This window comes from Peromyscus maniculatus, chromosome 8 (assembly GCF_049852395.1).
Source record: "Peromyscus maniculatus bairdii isolate BWxNUB_F1_BW_parent chromosome 8, HU_Pman_BW_mat_3.1, whole genome shotgun sequence".
Taxonomy (NCBI): domain Eukaryota; kingdom Metazoa; phylum Chordata; class Mammalia; order Rodentia; family Cricetidae; genus Peromyscus; species Peromyscus maniculatus.
Genome location: NC_134859.1, coordinates 94,539,595 through 94,563,615, shown reverse-complemented (window position 1 = coordinate 94,563,615; position 24,021 = coordinate 94,539,595). Strand labels below are relative to the sequence as shown.

Below are 24,021 nucleotides of genomic sequence, written 5' to 3'. Positions count from 1 at the left end.
CAGGCACACTAAGTCTGTAATCTTGTGTCCCGTTGGGGACTCTGCCAAGCTCTTTCACACCCATTATCTTCACGGTCTTGACAGTTTAGCAAACACTTCCAGATGATGGACTGGCCAGAAGGACTTCCTGAAGTCTCCTATCTCCTGAGGCATGGTTTCAGAATTAGAACAGATATTCTCATTCCTGGGCTCTGGTCTTTCTACCATAAACTATATGTCCTAACAGCACTGAAGAAACTGGGTTAGTTTATTGGGAAGAAAATCCATGGGCAGGTGCATAGGTGGGTGGGTGGATGGATGATAAAGCAATCATGGGTAGAGAATAATGGGTGGATACATGGTTGGGTATGGATATCAGAAAAAGGAGTCCCATGGTTGTCCATATGAGCGAGATTAGAGGGCCTGTCATGGAGATGGATGGTGTGATACATGGACTACATACAGCTTTAGTACCTGACATGATGGGAGAATGAAGAAGATAAGAGAGCATGAGATAACACCCAGGGTCTCATCTTGGATGGTTCAAGGACCACATAGATAACCAAGCTAAAACCTTAGAGCCAGAGGGGCTGGGGTAGGGGACATGGTGAATGTAGGTCTGAATGTGTTCACTGAAGTCCAACCAGAGATGGGCATAGTCATGTGACGTAGATCTAGACGTCAGGAAAAATGCCTGAGATATCCAAAAGGCTTCCTGTGTCATTAGCAATCAAACATTCATTTATTACAAATGTTCACTATGGTAGTGTAGATAACTTGCAGAATTATCATGGGCTTGGAATCAATGGTAGAGTACTTGCCTAGCTTTTACACCTAGCACCATAGACAGGTGGTGAGGGTCGGGGGTGGGGGGACACTGCTTATGATTAAAAACAACTGTTCTGTTCCCCTGGGAAGAGAAAGAAGGGGGCGGGGCTGTTACTTAGAGATGATGTCACACTCAATCCAAAGCTGATTCACAGTAGAGGACTGGAGAGCATGGATGAGGGAGTGTGCAGGTGCCTCCCCGCTGAGGAAAAGCACAATGAATAGATCCAGCCAAGGGTCTGTGGCCTTGCTGTATCATGGCCTTGGCAAGAGCTCTAGACACCCCACCTCATCACCTCCAGGGCCAAGCCTATATTCCCTCTTGCCAGGGCTGGGAAGCTCCTTCTAGAAGCTTCCACAGCTGTCTGGGGTGGGGACAAGTGGAGTTCAGCCAGGGTGCTTTGCATGGTTCCTGACTTTGTCTCTGGAGGGATTTTACAGCCCATCCACCCAGAAGGGGGAGATCAAACCAAACACAGCCTACCAGGACCACGTAACAGTTTGTTCCCTGATTTTGTTTTTTCTGGTAGTAGATGCAGTCTCTTATGATTCTTAAGTGGCTTTGGGCTGGTGCCTGATGCATTGTTTTGCCCTGAGAGGCTCGGCAGGAATGAGCTAGCTGGAGACACAGGCCCTGAAGATACCTCGGGACACTCAACTTGGCGAACAACGGAAGGGAAACTCTCTGGCCTCCAGAGAGCCAGGCTGTGGGTCTCTTCCCTTTGCCTACTCTCACAGGATGACCCCAGCCAGACCCCAGCCCACATCTGTCCTCTGTACTTTATTCTCTTCCCTCAAGGCTGAGTTAGTGGAAAAGCACGGATCCGTAATTATTGTGTGTCAGAAACTCTGCCTTTTTGTGCAACACTCATTGTGTGGGCTTAAAACAAACCCTTGAGGGAACCAGGGGACCAAAGTCACCTCCAGTGGACAGACACCGAACAGTGAGGCTGGTGAAGGCCGGCCCAGCGTGGGTCTGCCAGCAGTTCCAGGTTCGATATCAATTTGTCAACTTGAGAGAAAACCAGCCGTTCCTGCTCCCAGAGACCACCTTGTAGACTGAAGTAAGAAAAAAACTGGGAGAAATTGGAGCTATTTTAAGCGCAGTTTCTGAGATTTATTTTTGGATCCATTATTGATCCTACTGCAGGGAAACCATACACCCGTCCCTGCGCCAATATCCACACCTGCCCACGGGAGGTGCTGGCCCTGGGTCCTAGGCCCATCTGTGTCCAAAGGAGGCTGTGGCCCAAGCTGGGGGAGGTTTTGTTCCAAGGCTGCCCTCTGCACCAAAATCAGAATAACTTCTGAAAGGACCTTGTTACAGCTACCCCGGGAGCCGAAACTTAGAAGGTTTTTTTTTTTCCACCTTTAAAAGCCTTTTTAGTTAATGAGTCAAGCTGTAGCTTTGTGACCCTGTTGTATAGCTGTACTTCTCTGCCTCCCCCATAATTAGTTGTCATGGCCTAGAGCACCTGTGTAGGGCATTGATGGTGGTGTTTTGTTATGCTTCCCATCCCCCAACCCCGCCGCCCTCTCCGCACCCCAACCCCCACCCCTAAACAACCTTTTTCCATGTTTGTCACTGTGTTACTTTGACTAGATTCTCTCGAGACTTCTTCACCATTGGCCTCGCTCATGTGAGCCTGGGGATCACCGGGTCCCCTGTGGGGGGACTTTGAGTCATGGCTTGAAATAGTTACCTCAAACCCTGGATTCAAAGTGTCCCTTCGCTCAAAGCCATCGTCTCTGTGAATTCCTGTCTCCGCCTTACCACTTTACCCAGCACCCTTTGTTCTTTTATCTTATTGTCCCCATTCTACCCAGGCATTTGTTGGTGGCCTTTATGTTGAACCTCACCAAAGAGCCGCGGCCCTAAGTTATTCCTGCCCCTCCATCTCTCCGACTGGTTGTGGTTGTTGGGTTTCTGTTTGTTGTTATAAAATGTTGTAGCCTTTGAGGTAGGTGGCAAATGGAAAGACCACATGTGTACCTTGGGGGCTCTCAGAAGGTCGTGTTTGGTCACTGAGAACAAAGTCTGGTTACCTGTGTTGGCAAATGTTCAGGGTGGTGAGCACCGCTGCGGCCTGGGTAACGAAGAAAAGGACCTTGGGGGAGTTTGCTAGACTGCCGCACAAATCTCTCCAGCCAAGAGGCAGCACACACTGTGCTGGAGGTCAGAGGTTGAACTCAAGGTGCATGGGGCCATGGTCCTCCAAGGCCTCCGGAGCATCCTTCTTCGCCTCTTTCAGTATCTAGTGGCACCAACCATTCCTTACCTGTGGCTGCATCGCTTCAGTCTCTGCCTCTCTATATATGATGTTTTTCTCCTCCCCCAACTGCTCTTCATCTTCATCATGTCTACATCCTCTCCCCTTCTTATAAAGATGCTCACCATCAGATTTAGGAACCATCCTCAACCTGAGATTTGGTCATTCGATCTTTAACTAATTACATCTTCAAAGTCCCTGTTTTCCAGCAAGGTCTTTCTTGAGCCTTCTGATGGACATGAGTTGAGGAGGGAGCACTATTTACTCCACTGTAGGAGCACTGATAGCTGTGTAGAAGGAAGAATCAGCAGACACCACACAACCCAGGAATCCTACTCCTGTGTTTCAGCCATGTAAAAACCCACCCAGAGAAATGGATAAACATCATCCACACAACAGAAAACAATTCAGCATTTAAGAGGCATGAACTTGGAGACCCTGGTAACTCCATCTCCAGAGTAACAGTTTCTGAGATTCCACTTGTCTGGGGTTTCTCTGTCTTCTATGGAGAGCTAAGAATCAAAGGCAGGATTCTTATAAATGCTAGGCAAACACGGTACCAAGTCCTCCGTTCCTGTTTGAGACTCTTGTAAATCCCAAATCATAGGATGGAGAACCTGTGTGTGGTTTCCAGAGCTGGAGTGGCTGGAGGATGTGCCATTAATCCCAGCTCTTGGGAGGCAGAGGCAGGCAGATCTCCATGAGTTTGAGGCCAGCCTGGTCTACAGAGTGAGTTCCAGGATAGTCAGGGATATACAGAGAGACCCTATCTTAAAAAAAAAAAAAAAAAAAAAAAGAATCAGGCCAGCCTCCCAACCTGAACCCAATCTGTTTCCTCCTGTGGTTCAATATGTGAGAGTTCTTTTCTTCTGTTTCTCCGCCTCCCAAGCCCTTTCTCCATTGTTGGAATCCTCCCTCTGCTTGGGGCTCAGCATCCCTGTTGGGAGCCCTGCCTGCAGGCCATGAAGAGAGCAGCCATCTTGTTCCACTTGGCATTTCCTGTCTGTTTCGTTGCTGACCCCCCTACCTAGCTCTCCTGCCCTATAGGAATGGAGACATGCCCTCCCTTCTCCACCTCCTAACTCGGCAGCTCCTTTCCCAGGGGAATCTTAACTCATAGTAGCGTCTCAGACCTAATTCTACAAGGATTAGGAGTGGTGCTGTTCTCCTACCCGTCAGGAGTGAGCGTCCTCACATGACCAACACAGTCTAGTGCTCTTCCATCCTTACAGCCCTGGCTCCTTCCTAGATCCTGTAGCAGCGACAGCCTAGAAGCATGGTCTAAACCCAAGGACAGCTTTCAGAGAGCGATGTCCTTGAGGTCCCTCCTCACTGAGACTGTAGTTCTTCCCCAAGGCAACCCCAGACTGGTAGGGACTGTGTCTGGCCACCTCTGTGACACTCTGGGTTTGATCTCTCAGTACCCTTGCCCCGCAAAAGCAAACCTTAAGTGGCTAAGAGAAGAAAGTTTTTTCTCATGTTTTATAGAACACTAGAGTTGACAACAATTCGTTGGATTTTTAATGCTCCCAACACAGTGAAGTGATAAATATTTAAGATAATGATTATGTCACTACCACAGTTCTAATTACACAGTGTATATATGTATTAAAATGCTATACTGCGCCTCATAAATGTGTATGGCTATTATTTTAATTAATTTTTTTTCTTTTTAGAAAATCATGCTGAGTGTAAGCCCAGGAGTAAAACATTTTCACAGCATGCAGGAGTCCCTGAGTTTACACACACACACACACACACACACACACACACACACACACACACATATACACACACACACACACACACACACGTATAGCATTATAGATATTTGTATACAATATATTAAATATTTTACATATAGTAAAAGGTAAAAGATTTATTTGATATAAGGAGAAACCAGAGTATTAAACATTTGAAACTTAGACAAAGGGCTGGGTATGTGGTCCAGTTGGGAGAGTGCTTCCCCAGCATGTATTGTGGCCTGACTTTTATCCCCAGCTCCAGATATTGTGGTGCAGGCTTGAAATCCTAGCACTGGAGAGGATCAGAAGTTCCAGGTCATCCTCAACCACATACATAGTAAATTCAAGGACAAGCCAGGCTCCATGAGACGTGCGTTTAGAAAAAAAACACCAGCTGGGCAGCAGTGGCACACGCCTTTAGTCCCAGCACTAGGGAGGCAGAGCCAGGCGGATCTCTGTGAGTTCAAGGCCAGCCTGGTCTACAGAGCAAGATCCAGGACAGGCACCAAAACTGCACAGAGAAACCCTGTCTCAGGGAGAAAAAAAAAAAAAAAGAAAGAAAGAAAGAGAGAGAGAAAAAAAAAACCACCGCCATCAACAAAACGTGAAAACAGTCCCTCAAACCTACTACCCTGGAAGGTAATTGAGCTGTCGGTGAAGCCAAGGGCCGTGTAAGGACAGCAGAGGCATAAAGGGGAGACCCCTTGGTGGCCGTTGTGGGGTCACCACTGGAACGGTATTTCTCAGACCCTCTCAGGGCTGACCCCCTTGCCTTCAAGTGGCTTTGCTGCCCCCTGCTGGTGGTGGGGAACTTTTCCCTTCCGCCTAACCAGAGGCCTAATGATGCTGTCCACCAGAGCCTCTCTAGAGAAACGTTGCTGTTTACCCAGCATTCCGGTCAATCCACCCAGCCTTAATATCCCTAAAGCCTGGGGCCAGCGGAACATTTGATGAGGATTAAATAAAAGCAGCTCGCCTCCCACTGCACTGCCAGATGGGGCTCTGATTCTGCTCCAAGACCAAGGTCAGTTCAAGAGTGAGTCTGGGGCCATTTCTTCCCCGGGGACTCCCAGTACTAGCAGTCAGTTCTCTAGGCACCCCACCTCAGCAATTGGGGCTTAGGCCCTGGAGTCTGGGCCGAACCGTGCAGTTATTATGGGATAGGATTCTTCTTTGCCTCCTGTCATGAAGCAGTCAAACTCTTCCGTCTAGTTTGAGCATTCATGTTATAGGCTCACAACCACATGTAACTCCAGCTCTGGGGCATCTGAAGCCTCCTTCTGACCTCAACTACATTCGTGTGCACATACCCACACACAGACACAACACATACACATCATTTGGAAATTGAGATGGTAGATGTCAAGTACTGACTCCTAAAAATTGTCCTGTGACCTCCACACATGTCTGGGCACATGTACCTGACCACATCCTAAGACTTACACAAAATAATGTTTTGAGGGTTTTTTGGGTTTTTGTTTGTTTGTTTGTTTGTTTTTGTTTTTGTTTTGTTTTGTTTTTTCCAAGACAGGGTTTCACTGTGTAGCTTTGCACCTTTCCTGGATCTCGCTCAGTAGACCAGGCTGTCCTCAAACTCACAGAGATCCGCCTGTCTCTGCCTCCCGAGTGCTGGGATTAAAGGCATGTGCCACCACCGCCCGGCAAAATAATGTTTTAAAGGCCATAAAAATATATCGTCTCTGCATATATGTTATGGTTATGTAGCTTGGTGTTCTTGTGGGACTGCTAACAGTGAGAACAGGGGCTGTCTCTGACTCTTTTGCCTGCTTTGGGGACCCTTTTCCTCCTACTGGGTTATCTCATCCAGCCTTAATATGAGGGGATGTGCCCAGTCTTATTGGAACGTGATATGCCACGTTTGGTTGATATCCCCAGGAGGCCTGCTCTTTTCTGAAGGGAAATTGAAAAGGAGTGGATCTGGGGAGAAGGGAGAGGGCAGGGGTTAGGAGGGACTGGGAGGAGAGAAGTGGGGAGAACTGTGGTCGGGATACACTATGAGAGAATAAAAAAATTAAAAAAGCAGCCACTGGATGAAAGCTCATGTCAGGTATATAGAACATAGACGTAACTGAAATATATGTGATACCTTCAGTGAGCACAGTTAAAAATCTGCTCTCAAGCTGGAGGTGGTGGAGCACACCTTTAATCCCAGCACTCAGGAGGCAGAAGCAGGTGGATCTCCGTGAGTTCGAGGCCAGCCTGGTCTGCAGAGTGAGTTCCTGGACAGCCAGAGCTGTTACACAGAGAAACCCTGTCTTGAAAAACAAACAAACAAACAAACAACAACAACAACCTGTTCCCAAACCCCAGAGCAGGAATCACAAAGGGCATCAGCACCCAGAGTTCAGGGGCAGGTGCAGACATATTTGGGTCTTGGTCTCTGTTCTCTGAGCTTCCTGCCCATCTCTTCATTTCTCAGAGATCCTCTCTGAATTCATTTGGTTTTCTAGTGGTTTTTTTTTTCTAGTTCAAGATGAAGTCTAATGTGACCAACATAAAGAATGTCGTCTATGGAGGATCTTAGGACCACGTGGTGAAGAAGTTTATAGACACTGGTGCAAAGTCTTGATTTAATTCCCTGATTAGGACAGCATTTGAGGTGTAAGGGAAATATGACGGAGGTGAGGCCAGTAGCCTTAGTTACCTATAAACACTGTGAGTTCTCAGGTCTCTGCTCCTCCAACGGACTGGGCACCTGGGGCTCAGATCTGACTCAAGATAACATTTTAACCAATTCAGGTTTTGTGTTTACTCCACTACTTTCGCCATCAACTAGAACATGAACTTTCTACACCACCTGTCCTGAACCCAGGGTTGAAACACTTGGGTAGGGCTCAGGAGTGGCGGCACCTGTGGCATCTGCGGGACCTTGGGGGACAGTGTTGGGAGGTGACTTGTATTCTAATTATGACATTCTTTCATCTGTAAACTGTAAAAGTTTTACCAAACTGTTGCCGTATTGAAACACGGGAAACTATATCTATGTTCATGGTCTAGGATGGCTCATATTTGACTTCAGAATAAACTAGCTCTTAATGGGAAAAAAAAGATATGGGAATGCTTTAGTTTGCAGGAAGATGTAGACTTTTGCAAATGTTGTGCCATTTATGTGAGGGACTGAGGCATCTTTGAGATTTGATATGGAAGGACAGCTGCAATCTGATAACATGTGGATCACGGGTTCTGTCGAGTTATTTGACTGACTCTTGTTTTAAATACAGTCTTCTCAAAATTCCGAGTCCCCTGAGACCTTATCTTCCATACCTGAGAGGCCCACTGTAGAACACACACATGGTAGGGACTTAGTAAATATTTACCAATCCTCTGAAGGACTGTCTCGCTCAGACTGACCTGTGAGCAGGTCTGTGGGGGATTATCTTGATGGTCTTAGTTGATGTGGAGAGACCCAGCCTGAAAGTGAGCAGCGCCATATCCTGGTTTGGGGCCCTTGACCATGTACCATGTACCGTGAGAAGGCAAGCTGGGCACTGAGCATGCAGGATTGCGAGCTGGGCCCTGGGCGTGCAGGATTGCGAGCTGGGCCCTGGGCGTGCAGGATTGCGAGCTGGCTGGGTACTGAGCATGCAGGATTGTGAGCTGGACCCTAGGCGTGCAGGATTGCGAGCTGGGCTCTGAGCGTGCATGCATTCTCTCTGCCGCTGACGGTGGCTGTGATGTGAATAGCATCTTCCAGCTCCTCACACCATATTTCTCTGCAGTGATGGACTGTCAGTTGGAGAGGTGGACCATAAATTGGAACCATGAGCTAACGGAAACCCCCACCTCTCCCCGAAGTTGCTGACCGTTGGGGTATTTTATCGCGGTGATAGGAATGAGATTGGGACAGGAGCGAGGCACTAGTGAAACAGCCTGTCTGCCGCCAGCATGCCTCCTCCCTGGCCTTTCTCGGTATGTCTCAATTAATCACATCCCAGGTGCTAAAAATCTCGTAGACGAGCACAGCAGCTTGGCCAGGCCTCTGTGTCTTTTCTACTCTATCTGAAGCGTAAAATGAGGAGATGGGAGATTTTTCTCCAAGTCCCTACCCATCAGCCATCTCTGCCCTACCTTCTCACATAGCTTCAGTGTACTACAGGAAGACCGAAATCTAAACAGTTACAACCTGGGGGCCTCCCCCTTTTCTTCCCCGCTTACACCTCAATTAAAATAATAATAATAATAATAATAATACAGTTTATTTGGGGGGATACGTTTATGTTTACAGAGAGATTGTGTGATAGTACACATCTAAGCTTCTCATCTAAGCTTAGAAAAGTGTCTCTCTTTAGGGAGAGGAGATTAAACCCAGGGTCTCAATCATGTTAAGAAAGCATGCTAGCAGCCAGGTAGTAGTGGCACATGCCTTTAATCCCAGCATTTGGGAGGCAGAGGCAGGTGGATCTCTGTGAGTTCGAGGCTAGCCTGGTCTGTAGTCTGATAGTCTCAAGGTTTCTCCAGTCTCACCCGACCGCTTGGTCCCTCAGCTGCCTATAAAATAATCATTCAGAGGCTTAACATTATTTATAAACTTTATGGCCTATGGCAGGCTTCTTGCTAGCTAGATCTTTCATCTTAAATCAACCCATTTCTATTAATCCATGTTTTGCTACTTCGCCGTGGCGTTACCGGTGGGCCGGCATCTTGCTGCTCCCTGGGCAGCGGCTAGCCGTCTCCTCTGCCTTTCTTCTTCCTGTCTCTCTCTTGGATTTCCTGTCTGGTTATAACCTGACTCACCATAGGCCAGAGCAGCTTCTTTATCAACCAATCATAGCAACACATATTCACAGCGTACAGAAAGACCATCTCACAGCACTGATCTATAGCAATAGTTCCAGGACAGCAAAGGGTTTATGAACCATTTCCAATAGGTCTCAACCACCATCACCCTCGCCCTCAAAAAAAAAAAAAAAAAAATCAAAGTCTAGAAATAAAACTAAAGGATATAAAGATCTCGGAAGATGGCCCTGTTGAAGGAGAAATCCAGACTGCCAGGGACAGGACCCATTCCGTATTTATGGACAAACAGCAACAGGAAGGAATCCAGGATACCCGCCTCAGTCAGGACCATGTGACACAAAGCAGTTGATCACACAGATCCATCCTCATTTCCTTGACCGTTCTCCCACAGTGAGATGTGCAAGCTTGAGCCCCGTCCCAGCCTCTTTCTTTCTCCCCTTGGGATTACATTGTTGAAAATCTTGGTATATAAATCTTTTCAGCTCTGTTTAGGGGTCTTCCCTTAAGACAAATTCTCAAAGTGTACATCTCCCAAAGTGGGGTGCGTGCGAGCGTGCATGTGTGTGTGTATGTGTGTGTGTGTGTGTGTGTGTGTGTGTGTGTGTGTGCATGTGGAGGCCAGAGGTCAGCATTAGATATCTTCCTCAACTGCACTGACTCATTCTTTAGACTTATTGAGTACATAGGAGCATCTCCTAAAACCTTGAACACTTAGAAAATATACTGTTCCTTGGAAACTTTGGCTCCTTGTCATCTCATACCTGAGGATGTTGACCTCGCAGGATTTCCCGTGTTCCGACACTAGAAACCTACCTGAAGTATTGCCTGCAGAGCTGAAGTCATGCAGACTTCCCCACACGTTATATTTCAGGGGCTTTGGCACAAATGAAGCATCTTGTTAACGAAAGAGCCCAGAGGTTGTACAACGGTTGCTCCTAATAGAACACCTGAGCCTCTGAGGCAGGGATGAATGAGCACCAAGTCTTAAGGGCATGCTCAGTGGTAGCTACCAGGACATATGTTTTATGAGTAGCCAGAGGATAGCCAGACTCCAGGGTCATCTTTCTGGAAAGAAGCAGGAAGCACTTGGGGCTGGTGATCGTCTTCTCAGATGACTTTCATCATGGGGGAGCCTAGCCATAGAGCCAGGAGTCATGCCCTCCAATCTGGACTTCACTGGGGACTGACTGTATGACCTTACACTTTCGAACCTAGATTTTTCTTATCTGAAAACTGGGAAGAATAATAAGAGAGTTTTATTCCTGCCTCCTCTCCTTAGGTTTCCAATCTGTTCATGTCCTTCTTCTATAGCACATTCTTTATTCTGCCTTGTGTTTTGGGGAATAGCCTTGGTAACTTTTCAAGGGCAGGAATCCAGCCCTCACTGTCCCTGTAGCCCTCGAAGCCAGTCACAACACCTGCCTGCAATGAGTTTGTCCTCTGGGGCCCAAGCAGAAGGCAGAAAGCACAGTTATTTGAACAGGAGGAACGTAATATCTGGTAGAAGCAGCTACCACGATGGGACAAGAACATAAAGGTTACTGTAGAGCTGAGAAAGAAATACCTGGGGAAGGACAAACTTTGAAGGGCCTCTCTCCATGGCTAAGGTGCCAGATGCTGACACCCCTGGAGAAGGTGTGGCTGTCACCCCCAAGATGGCAGAGGAGTTCCCCAGCTGGGTGCCAGGCACTGAACAACAGAAAGTCTTCTGGGACACGGGCAAGGTGAGGGTAGAGACCAGGTGAGCCAAGGGAGTTGGGACACACTGCCAATGCAAGGCTGAAATGCACACAGTGCCTGCATCAGGAGGGCCAGAGCAAAGTGGTTCCTGGGCCCACTGCCAGGGCTGCAAGGTCATTGAGTAACTGCCCTCCAGGCACACAGCAAGGCAGAACAACATCTCTTCCCACAGACTGTACATACACCCTCCAGGATCCAAGCCTGAGGAGGCGAACCTTTTCCCCAATAATGTCCCTAGATTGCCCCCTATTGACAATGCTTTGGTAGTGCATGCTCTAGAGGGGAAATGCTCACAGGGTCCTATCCTTAGAAGCAATAACGTGATCCGTCAGTGATTTTTTTCTGAAGTTCTATTTGCAGTCGGGGAAATGGTTCAGTCAATAAAGTGCTTTCCACACAAGCAAGAGGACCGGAGTTTACATCCCCCAGCCCCCCCATAAAAGCCAGGTGTGATGGCACCCATGTGTAATCCCAGCATTTTGGGTGGGGGTGGCAGAGACAGGAGGATCCCTGGAGCTCACTGGCCAGCCAAAAGCCAAATGGATGAGATCCAGGTTCAATGAGAGACCCTGCCTCAGAAGATGAGGCTGAAGGGCTGAGGAGATAGCTCAGCAGGGAAAAGCACCTGCCTGCATGAGGACCTGGGTTAAACCCCCAGCACCTAAGTCATTAGGCAGGCATGACCATGTGCTCCTGTAACTCCCGCTGTGAGGGGGCCTGGAGACAGGAGGATCGCCAGAGCTTGCAGGCCACCAGCCTAGCGCCAGGATCAGTGAGAGACCCTGTCTGAAGGGAATAAGGCCAAGAGTGATAGAGCTGGACACGTGACATCCTCCACAACATATGCATACCCTCACAGCACACACACACACACACACACACACACACACACACACACACACACATGCGCGCGCTACCTTAATTAATCTTTAAAAAATATAAAGTTGATAATGAAAGAAGACATCTGATATAAATCTCCAACTCTCTCTCTGTCTCTCCCTGTGTGTGTATGTGTGAGATGTGACATTGTATAATTAATGACTTAAAGTCACACAGCTTGCCAATGGCTCTCCAACACCTGCCTACTTCCCTTTCTTTGAATACCATACATTACACCAATAAATGTCAAACCTCTTTGCGTCTTCTGTAATTTACTATCTAGAAAGCCCCATCCCCTCAGGAGTTCTGTTCTGTCTTCCTTCTCCTCTTGGCTTACACTTGAGAAAGAGTGAGAGACCAACTCTGATTCCCACAATCCTTCATTTCACAATTGATTTCTCCACTCAGCCCCGAATGGTTTGCCCGCTGTCTGTTTCGTTACAAGGCAATCCACCGGCCCATCCCAGACAGTAGGCGTGTCCAGAAGCACAGGACTTCAAGGGGCACTGGCAGGAACCTGGGTTAACCTAAAATCCAAGCTTTCTGCACCTTTGAGGAATTGCCACAGGCTGGAGGTTCGTGTTGCCTGACCAGTCAGGCTCTAAACCTGCCAGAAGAGTAAGGCAGTTGGATGGCTCATTGGGTGAGATGGTTACTGATCCCCAGCACCAACATAAAAAGTATAGCTGGAGTTTTCCTGTGTCCCGCCCAGTCTGCAGCCACTCAGATCCAAGTAAACACACAGAGGCTTATATTAATTAAAACTGCTTGGCCATTAGCTCAGGCTAACTACTGACTAGCTCTTACTCTTAAACTCAGCCCAGTTTTGTTCATCTATATATTGCCACGTGTTCCATGGTTTTACCTGTGTGCCATTACATGCTGCTCCCTGGACTGTGGGCTGGCATCTCTCACTCAGCCTTCCTCTTCCCAGAATTCTCCTTGTCTGCTTATCCCACCTATACTTCCTGCCTGGCTACTGGTCAATCAGCGTTTTATTAAACCAGTGCACAAAAGCATTATCCCACAGCAAAAAAGTTTGTGTGTGGTGGCATGGAGTGCTGGGAGACGGAGGCAGGGGGATCCCAGCAGCTCACTGGCCATGCCTGTCTAGCTCCAGATTCAGCGAGACACTCTGTCTCAAAAATAAAGAGAGAGTGATAGAGGCACTCTGGCTTGCACACTTCATTCATGGCCACTTGCACAATACACACCAAGAAAGAGGAAAAAGAGCAGAGACAAGCGACAGAGCAAACAGCGAACTTGGCAGATAGTTTCCAGCATGACCACTGGGCTAAAATGGTCACCTGACTCGGGTGACGCGCCCTGGCACACTGCGCCTCTGTAGGGTGTGCTAATAGCAAACGTTGTGCATCAAGACAATGTGGATAGGCATCAGCCATCTTGTTCATACACAATACTCCATCCTCTGTAGAAGAGTGTGATGGGATTGGTGGTCACAGATGAGCCCCTGCAGTGAGGTGGGGTGCGAAGACGTCCTCTAAGGATAAAGTGGCTTTCCAAACCTAATCTGCTTCCTGTCCTTCAGGAGCTGCCTCATCGCTTCAGACCAAAACATGGGCGTGTGTATGTATGTGTGCGTGCCTGTGTGCATGCACACGTGATGTCCTAGGCCAAAAGAACCTAACCAAGCTTTACCCTGTTCACTTACCGATGAAATCACACTCTTAAGTGACCATAAAAAGTGCACGTTTGAATTGGGGATGCGGCTCAGTTGGTATCGTGCTTGCTTAGTGTGCATGAGGCTGGGCTCAGTCCTCAGAACCTCGGAAGGCCAGGCATGCTGGTGCCAGTCTGTAATCGCAATACTGGGAAGGGGAGGTAGAAAGATCCGAAGTTCAAGGTTGTATCTGGCAGCCTGGGCGACAGTGAAACCCTGTCTCAAAAAAAGAAAGAGGGGGGAAAAAAAAAGCTGTGTGTGATGGCACACCCCTTTAGTCATAGCACTTGGGAGGCAGAAGCAGGTGGATCTCTGTGAGTTCAAGGTCAGTCTACATAGTGAATTCCAGGACAGCCAGGACTACACAGAGAAATCCTGACTTTAAAAAAAAAAAAAAAAAAAGTTTAACAGTAGGCAAATTGAAAGGGTTTGTGGTTTCTGTTCCTCTTTGCTTATCTCTGTTTTCTGCAATGAGACCGTATTTGTGAATTAAATCCATATGAAAAGCTAATGAGGGGCTGGTGAGCCGGCTCAGCAGGTGAAGGCCCTTGCCGCCAAGCCTGGCAGTCTGAATTAGATCCCCACGACCCACTGGGTGGAAAGAGAGCCGACTCCAGCCGCTGGTCCTCTGACCTCCACGTGGGTACCCTGGCATGCATACACACACAGACAGATAAACGCAATGAACTTTCTTTAAATCAACGAAAAGGCAGGCACATGTGTTCTTCTCCTCCTAGTCTTGGGCCGGTCCTCTGCTCCTTGTCTGCATTCTCACCAGACCCTCCCAGCCTCTGCTCAGATGAGCTGCCAAAACTCAGCAGTTTTCAATTTTTTGGAAGAGATTTTTGGAAAAGATTTACTTCCTCGTTCTTGAACTTCTAAAAACAGCCCACTTTTTCATCTGCCCCCCGGCATGCGATGACAGACGCTACACCTGCCTCTGACGCGACAGAACCTAAGTGAGGAATAAAAGCCTGTCATGATTCTCGCACTTTCTGTGGCAGGCAAAGCTAGGGGTGTGGGACCACGGGAAGATGAGCTGTGGGGTGTCACCTTGCCTCAGGCATCCTTGTCCTAGCCACGGCACACAGCAAGATCTCATCCGCTGACCTTTGATGTGTTGCTCTGTCCTTTCAGATTTTTGACAATGAAGCCAAAGACCTGGAAAGAGAAGTGTGTTTTATCGATATAGCCTGTGATGAAATTCCGGAACGCTACTACAAAGAATCTGAGGTAAGTGATCCAAGTGGAAGAATTATGTGTCCATTCACTCATTCATTCATTCATTCATTCATTCCACAGTGATTTGTGAAGCACTTCCTACCCTAGGACCCTTCCATCTATCTTTATGTTCACTTGGTTTAGTATTGACATCTCACTGGGTTCTTGAAGGTTGATTTTTTTTTTTTTAATTTAATGTGTGTAGATGTTTTCTGTCTACCAAATGCATGCAGTGCCTGCAGAGGCCAAAAGAGGGCATCAGATCCCCCGAAGCTGTAGTTACTGATGGTTGTAAGCTGCCATGGGGATGCTGGAAATTGAACCCAGATGCTCTGGAAGATCAGCCAGCACTCTTAACCACTGAACCATCTTTCTAGCCATCGCTGGGCAAGTCTCCAAATGAAGTCCTTGAGCCCGTCACTAAACCACCCCCAAACCCCCCCACTCCCAACTCTGTCACCATCCCACTTGACATCGGGACCCCTGGGGCTAAGCATTCAACACGCTGGCTTTTCTGAACACAGCAGCCTGTCTGTGTGAGGACGCAGACAGCATTTCATTTCTGTCTTTGGAATTTAACATAAAGAAAATCCTCAATCAAGCCTCAAAACTTTGATGGCTCCTGTTGGCCCAGAAACCATCCTCTCAAAATAGCAGGCACCTTCCTGAGGGCTTCTCTTCTTAGCTGAGAACACATGAACCAGAACATCTTCCCCTCTGGCGCGTCCCCTACCAGAATCTGCCCTCTGCCTTGCTACTCCCTCTTTATGTCACTGTTGGTGCCAGCCATCATTTATATCCTGTTAGTGTCTTATTAGTGGCTGCTGATGGAACTTGAGTGCCCGGCCCTGGGATGACAACAGACACAGGGCTATTTTTGTTTAGCTACATGCAGCCACTCATAGTATGTTTAGACTCAGGACCCCAGACTTGTCCTTGAACTATACCACATGGACCTTGAAGCTCTTCCCTCGGCTTCATTAAGGCTGATTGAAGATGTCATGCATAAACCCAGTGAAAGTAAATTCTGGGACACTGAGACAGTTGTGCAGTTAAAGGTGCTTGCAGCCAAGCCTCGGCACCTTGAGTTCAATCCCCAGGACCTGCATGTTGGATGTACAAAGAGACTCCCACAAGTTGTCCTCTGATCGCCATACACACACATAAGTCAGTAAATAAATAAATAAGTAACATAAAGAAATGTTTTAAAAAATCTTAAGCATGAGTTCCAGTAGGTTACACACTGGACTGTCTTGTGATTTAGATCTTTACCTCCCTAGTGGGGGACTTGTTTGGTTAGAAAAGCCTTACTTGGTTTTAGCAGTTACCCACCTGATTCGCTGCAGGCTGGAGTTCACGGGCTTTGGTTCCTCAAAAGGCTGGGGAAAGGCCAGTTTGAGTCACTCTCTGTCACACGCATTCATCCAAAGCCTAAGCATATTGGTGTCGTCAGCTTTATTAGACTCTCTAGCCAGCCATACCTGTGTGCTTTAAGGAAAACAAAGTTGGGGCTGGAGAGGTGGCTTGGCAATTAAAAGCCCTGATGGCTCTTCCAGAGGACCAGGGTTCTATTCCAGCACCCACATGTGCTGGCTAACCACCCTCTGTTGTAACTTCAGTTACAGGTCTGACGCCCTCTTCTGGCCTCTACAAGCACTGCGTGCATGTAAAGTATAGACATGCATGCTGACAAAACACCCAGACACATAAAATAATAAATAAATCTCAAAAAAAATTTAAAGATATGTTTTTGTATGCATGGGAGGTCGAGGCAGGAGGACTTTGGGGACAGCCTGGACATTGTAAGTAGACCTTTTCTCAATCACACCAGAAGTGGGAGGCAGAGGGGAAGCAGGAATGTGGGGAGGGGGGTGAATACATGAAATGAAAAGGAAACTTTGGGGGTTTTGTTAGCTTTTTCTTGCATTTTGTGGTATATTGTACATGCCATAGCAAACACGTGGAGGTCAGAGAAAACTTTTTCGTCTGTTTTGTTGTGTTTTGTTTGAGACAGGGTCTTTTTCTTTCTTTCTTTTTTTTTTTTTTGTTTTTTGTTTTTTTGTGGTTTTTTTTTTTTTTTTTGGTTTTTTTTTTTTTTTTTTTTTTTTTTTTTTTTTTTTTTTTGGTTTTTTCGAGACAGGGTTTCTCTGTGTAGCTTTGAGCCTTTCCTGGGACTCACTCTGTAGTCCAGGCTGGCCTCGAACTCACAGAGATCCGCCTGGCTCTGCCTCCCGAGTGCTGGGATTAAAGGCGGAGACAGGGTCTTAGTCCTGGCTTTTATTATAGTTTAGTATGTATATGTACATGATTGTGTGTGTTGAAGGACAGAGGTTGAGATCTGGTATCTTCCTCAATCCCTCTTGTCCTGATTTTATTTTTAAGATTTGTTTCTGTTACATTTTTAAAGCGTGTGTGTGTGTGTGTGTGTGTGTGTGTGTGTGTGTGTGTGTGTGTTTAAGTGACTGGAGTCCAGAAGAAAGCATCAGATCTGGAGCTGGAGTTACAGGTGTGTGTGAGCCATCTGACATGGGTGCTAGAAACTGAACGCAGGTCTTCTGGAGCTGTATATAACCACTGAGCCATCTCTCCAGCCCTCTGCCTTGATCGCTCCCTGAACCAGGAGCTCACTGGTTTGGCTGGTCTAGCTGGCTAGCAAGTCCTCTTGTCTTTATCTCCTCAGACTTATGGTGACTGGCATGAGCCTCTGTGCCCGGCTCTTCTACATGGGTGCTGAGGATTCAAACTCAGGCCTTTCTGTTTGTGTGGCCAATACTTGGCCAGCTGAACCATCTCCCCAGCGCCTGGGCCTCTTTCAAAGCTCAGCTCAAACTGACTTCCCTTCAGTGAGCTTTCCTGAGGACATGTCCCCCGAAACGACTCTCTAGCCCATGACTTCCAGATCATGCTACTTCTGCTAATGGTTTTAGGTCAAATCAGCCCATGCTAGCTCACAGCCATCGCGCACAGTCCTCACAAAGATGAGAGCTTACGTCTTCAGTCTCGTATTTCACCAGCTACTTCAGTACCAGCTCCAGCTCTGATGCTCACTCAACAGCTGTTGAAGGAGCGGGTGAAGGCCACGGGCTTTGTTTTCCCTCTCCCAGCAGTAATTTCCCAGCAAGTGCCGTCCAAGAGAACGGATCTGTCACCATTAAACCACCAGTTATGAATCAGAGTTCTCTTCCTTAACCTGAGACTTGCTGCCTTCTGGGCTCTTCTGTCATCCTGGCAGCTTCCTAAGTAAGGACCCGTACAGAAAGCAGAGTGTCAGTGTCGGTGGGCTGAAGCTGGCGGGAGGTCTCTTTGGTATGGGAGTTCGGGGGACTTTAGGAGGGGCCTCATTTCTGATGCTGATAAATCCAGATCAGGTTTTTCTGGGGCATGCATCTCCACCAGGATATTGTTCCACACACTGTCACCCAGGCCCAAGGAGGGGGTCGAAGTTTTCTTTCTCTTTTCCCATTCCCCCCAGAAAGCCCCTGAGCCACACAATTAGGAATGCCCCTCTCATTAAGGTGACCAGAGCTAAGAATTTGGCTCTGCCTGGCAGCCCTCTTGCCACCAGTAACCAGGGTTCAAAGGGATACGTTAGGGACTCAGGATCAGCTGATGGCCCTGCCTGAGGCTTTGCTCAATTTTCATCTTGCAGGGTCCCTGTCCCCTACCAAATCCATGGCCTGAGTGGTGGCTCCCAAACCTCTTGAGCTCAAGCTTCATTCTTTTTTAACTTTATCTGTGAGTTTATTTGTGTGTGGGGTGTGTGTGTGTGTGTGTGTGTGTGTGTGTGTGTGTGTGTGTGTGCACATGCCACATGTGTGCAGATGCCTGTGGAGGCCAGAAGAGGGCATCAGATCCCTTAGGGCAGGAGTTGCAAGCAGCTATGAGCCACCTGAAATGGGTGACGGGCAACATGTTCATAACCACTGAGCCATCCTTCCAGACCCTCTGTTCTTATATCAATTAGAGGGTCCAGAAGAGCAATGCTGTTGTGTTTTCCTTTTAATCAGAGCACAGAGATGGCTCCATGGGTAAAGTGCTTCCTCTGCAAGCATGAGAAACTGAGTTGGGATCCCCAGAAGCCACAAAATGCCAAATGTTCCTATGGTAGCACATGTCCATAACCACAATGAAGGGAGAAGAGACAGGCAGATCCCCAAAACTCACTGGCCAGCCAGGAGAGATGATCAGTGAGTACCAATTGCAGTAAGGTATAGAGTATTGAAGGAAGACACCCAGCATGGACCGCTGGCCTCCGCCTGCACACACACACACACACACACACACACACACACACACACACACACACAACCAGTATGAATTTGGAACGTCAGAGAAAGCACCTCTATTAAGCCTCACAGACACAGAAATACAACTGTCTATGGAATTCAGAAAGTTCTTTGTACCGAGTCACGTGCCCAGGTCTGTCCGTGCTAGCAAAGCCGCAAATAGAGTGAAGATGAGCTCTCCACAGCCTGCACTCGCTATGAGGTTGATACATGGCTTCTTGCTTCTGCCAAGATTTCCATCCTGACTCTCTGATGCTCTGCCAAGATTTCAAGGTGAAGATTGCAGTGTAGGAAAAAGAGACTGTGCAGAGGACACAGGCCAAGAGACCCATCCATAAAGCTGAGGTGGCACTTTCAGGGGTATAAGAACCGAACCTCATTTCCAGCCTGCAGAACTGGTCCACCCCGGGCAGTCTCAAAGTCAAGTTCACAGAGATCTCATGTAAGGCAGATAATGTTGACCAATGTTGCATGTGGTTCTCTTGCCTAATCATTTAGTGTATTGGTTCATAGGCTTGACTTCTGTCATGACTGTGCCCAGAGAAAATAGTACATGTATTGGCCCTCATTGATGCCCCGCAGCTCCAACCCTACTTGCAGGGAAGGCCTGTCTTTTAAATTTTCAGATATGTGTTCATACAAAGGGGCAGGGGGAGAAAAAATAAATAAATAGAATTCCCTAGTCAAGGAAGTGGAGGATGAGCCTGGCATAGTGGTGAACCCTCTAATCCCAGCACTCAAGAGGCAGAGGCAGGTGGATCTCTGTGAGTTTAAGGCCAACCTGGTCTACGGAATGGGTTCCATGACAGCAAGGGCTACACAGAGGAAACCCTGTCTCAAAAAAGAAGGAGAAGGAGAAGAAAAGAAAGAAAGAAAGTGAAGAGGGATGGTGACGATTTTGTTGTTTTGTTTGCTTGTCTGGGTTTTTAATGGTTTTGTTTTATTTCGAGATTTATTTTATTTTATGTGTATGAGTGTTTTGCCTGCATGTATGTATGTGGTCACATATGTGCAGTGCCCAGCGGGCCTGGAAGAGAGCATTGGATCCTTTAGAATTGGAGTTACAGAGAGTTGTGAGCTCCCATATGGGTGCTGGGAACTAAACCCAGGTCCTCTGCAAGAGCATCAGGTCCTCTGCAAGAGCATCAGGTCCTCTGCAAGAGAATCAGGTCCTCTGCAAGAGCATCGGGTCCTCTGCAAGAGCATCGGGTCCTCTGCAAGAGCATCGGGTCCTCTGCAAGAGCATCGGGTCCTCTGCAAGAGCATCAGGTCCTCTTGACTGCGGAGCATCAGGTCCTCTTGACTGCGGAGCGTCTCTTTAACTCTCTGCCACCTTTTGAGCTTGACTTTCTTGTTACAGATGAAGGAAATTTCTCTCCCTGTCATCTTAGAGAAGGTGGAAGTGTTCGTCTTATTGGTGATAGAGTTTAGTCCTTTTAGTGGGCAAACTTAGATTTTTGAACTTGAATAATGATGAAGAGTTACCCAGGGCTCAGCCATTAAGAACATTTGCTCTTCTCATAGAAGACCCAAATCCAGTTCCCAACACCCACATCGGACAGCTCACAATTGCCTTTAACTCCAGCTCCGGGGAATCTGATGCCCCCTTCTGTCTTCCACGGGCACCTGCATGCATGTGCATACACACGTACACACACTTCTAGACACACACATGCACACACACATAAGTAAATAAATACAAAGAAGGAAAAAAGAGTCATGTAAGGCTGTCCTAGCAAGATGGCCTCTCATGTGCAGGGGAGCATGTGACAGGCAGAGAGCTCTTCAGACAGTATTTGATTTAGGCCTTTCTCCTTGGACTGAGGGGATTCTCAGAACTCAGTCTCCAGCTCCCTGGGTTGTAGTCTCCCTGGCCCTGTGCAGCCTTGGCGGCTGCTTCATCATTCACCACAGTCAAAAATGTCTGTTGACTCCACTCTTAAGGGAGAAGACAAGAACAAGGAGAGACATCTAACTTTTCCACTGACTGTCAAGGGTGAGAGATTCAATGCTGTTTGCTAAGGACAGGCCCCCAGAAAGGGAACAGCAACACCTGTTGAGTAAACTTTGCCGTCCTTAGCTGTCCCCTTCCAAACCTCTGGGCTCTCTCAAATTAAAAATATTTTCATTTGCGTCTGCACCTTGGTGGTTGGGAGTGCTAAAGGTCTTCAATTATCTCTCCAAATGGCCATGTTGGATGCAGTTGCCTTATGCTCGGACACATGGTTAAGTTCAATTTATTGTTGTGTTGTTGTTATTGACCCCTCCCCCTCCCCCCCCCACACACGCGCCCCACATACAATGTTTCATTCCAAGAGGAACACAGTGTTTGGAGATGGGTTCCCAGTGTCTCTTGGGTAACAAGAGGAGTCACAATTTGCTCTGTGTGGAGAGAAGAGAGAAGTGCCCATGGCCGCAGTGGTCCCCTGTGAGAATCTTGGGATCAGGGGGCAGGAAGCCCAGCAAAGGAGAGATATTGAAGGGAAGGGTCCCCAGCAGCTGCTGCATGGCTGGACTTGGAGCCCTGCCATTACCAGGGTCTGCTTGACAATGGTGCCATTAGAGTCCAAGATGGGGCTGGGGTGTGGCTCAGTGGCATGGTGGTTGTCGTTTGTCTAGCATGTGCAGAGCCCCTGGTTCCGTGCCTATCATAGAAGGAAAGAGGGAGGGAGGGAGGGAGGGAGGGAGGGAGGGAGGGAAGAAATAAGGAAGGTAGCTCTTGATGATTACCTCCAGACAAAGGAAGGAAGGGAGGGAGGGAGGGAGGGAGGGAGGGAGGGAGGGAGGGAGGGAGGGAGGGAGGGAGGGAGGGAAAAAAGGCAGGTAGGCAGGCTGGTCAGTCTTGGTAGTCACCTCGGGACATAGCCTGAGCAGTCAGTCTTAGCCCTGAGAACATGTCTCAGCATAGATTTGCTCACCTGCTTCTTCAGCAGCTGGAACAACTAACTAGGCAGATGTCATTTCCCCAGGGGTCATCATAGGCAGTCCTCTCCTACATTGCAAGTTTGAGACCATCCTGGGTTACATGAGACCCTGTGCTCATAAAGAACCATTATCCCGTGATACTCCAGAATTCATAGCCATCATCCCAGACCTGGCTGTTGTTAAAATGGGTCTTTGTGGTGTTTATAGCAGAGCATAATGTAGAGATATCGTTATTTCAGACTTGCTGTGTAGTGTGCACGCCCTTCATAATGCGCATGGCCTTCATCTCACTAGCAATCTGGGTGTGCTGTCCTCCTGTGCCCCCCCCCCACACATCTAGCAAGTGCAAAGTGGCTCTATAATGTGCTGTCTTTTCTTTCTTTTTAAAAACTTCATTTATATGTGGGAGGATGAGGTGGGCTGTGTAGGGGCATGCCATGTATGTGCAGGTGCCCATGGAGGTCAGAAGAGGGTGTCAGATCTCCTGGGATTGCAGGTGGTTGTGAGCCACCAGACAAGATGGCTGGGCACCAAACTCACATCCTCTGAAGAGCAGCAGGTACTCTTAACTGATGAGCCATCTCTCTACCCCCCTCTTCCTTTTTTTTTTTTCTAAAGCAGAGTCATACCCTGTATCCCAGGCTGGCCTTAAATTTGTAATCCTCCTCCTGCCTCAACCTCCCAAGTGCCAGGATTGCAGGTGTGAGCAGCCACACTTAGCTTATTGTGCTCTGTTTACCCAAATTATACTGTCCACCGTCTGGTGGACATTGAAGGTGTTTCCATTCTTTCCCTGATAGCAGTCATATATCTCTTCTGTCGTTCCAGAGTTTCTGGACAGTAGGTTCTTCCTCTATGTGTGCATCTGTATGTTTCATGGGTGTGAGTACATGTTATATGTACGTGGAGGCCACATATCAATGTCTTCCTCAGTCACTCCCCACCCTTACCCTTTATTGCATACATGTATTTATTTAAAGTGTGTGTCCATATTCATAGAGGTCAGAGGATCACTTGTAGAAACCAGTTCTTTCCTTCCACCATATGGGTCTCCAGGACTGAACTCAGGTCCTCAGGCTTGGCAGCCAGGGCCTTTCACTGAGCTGCCCTATCTGCCTCCTCTTCCACCTTGTTTTTTGAGATAAAGCCAAACATGATGATGTGTGCCTATAGTCCCAGAGATCAAGAGGATCCCTGAGGCTCACTGGCCAGCCAGTATAGCCTGTCTATCAGCTCCCAGTTCTAGAAGAGTCCCTATCTGAAAAAGTAAACTGGAAGACAATTGAGGAAAACTCCTGATGTTCACTTCTAGCCTATGCATGCAAATGCATGCACACACACAAATAGTCCACAGTATCAAGAAACAAGGGATCTTGTTGTAGCGAGATCCATGCCAAAGACAATATCTAGAGCCCATCATTTGTGTTCAAGCTCACGTTTTCTGTTCAGATGACTCACACTCACATGAAGAGGGGCCTTACTCTGAGAGGACACCCAAATGACTGTAGCCACCACACTTCATCATCATCTGCTCCATCTTGAGTCCTGTCTTCCCTTCAGAAGCATGAACAGAGAGGTGAAGTGAGGTGCCACCAAGGCAAAGCATGTTAAATGACTTGCTCAGTCCTTGGCATACAGTAAGCGCTTGTCCTGGTTTCATTTCTGTTCTTGTGATTAATTAAAAAAAAAACAAAAAACAAAAAAAAACA

At 47.7% G+C, this 24,021-nt stretch overlaps 1 protein-coding gene across 1 annotated transcript in view; it reads left to right on the top strand.

The window, feature by feature from the left end:
* Pitpnc1 (phosphatidylinositol transfer protein cytoplasmic 1) overlaps window positions 1–24,021 on the top strand; it is a 283,056-nt gene that overhangs the window by 216,841 nt on the left and 42,194 nt on the right. The window contains exon 6 of the mRNA XM_006970483.4: window positions 15,018–15,113. Coding sequence (XP_006970545.1) covers window positions 15,018–15,113 — 96 coding nt within the window. The remainder of the gene's footprint in view (window positions 1–15,017; window positions 15,114–24,021) is intronic.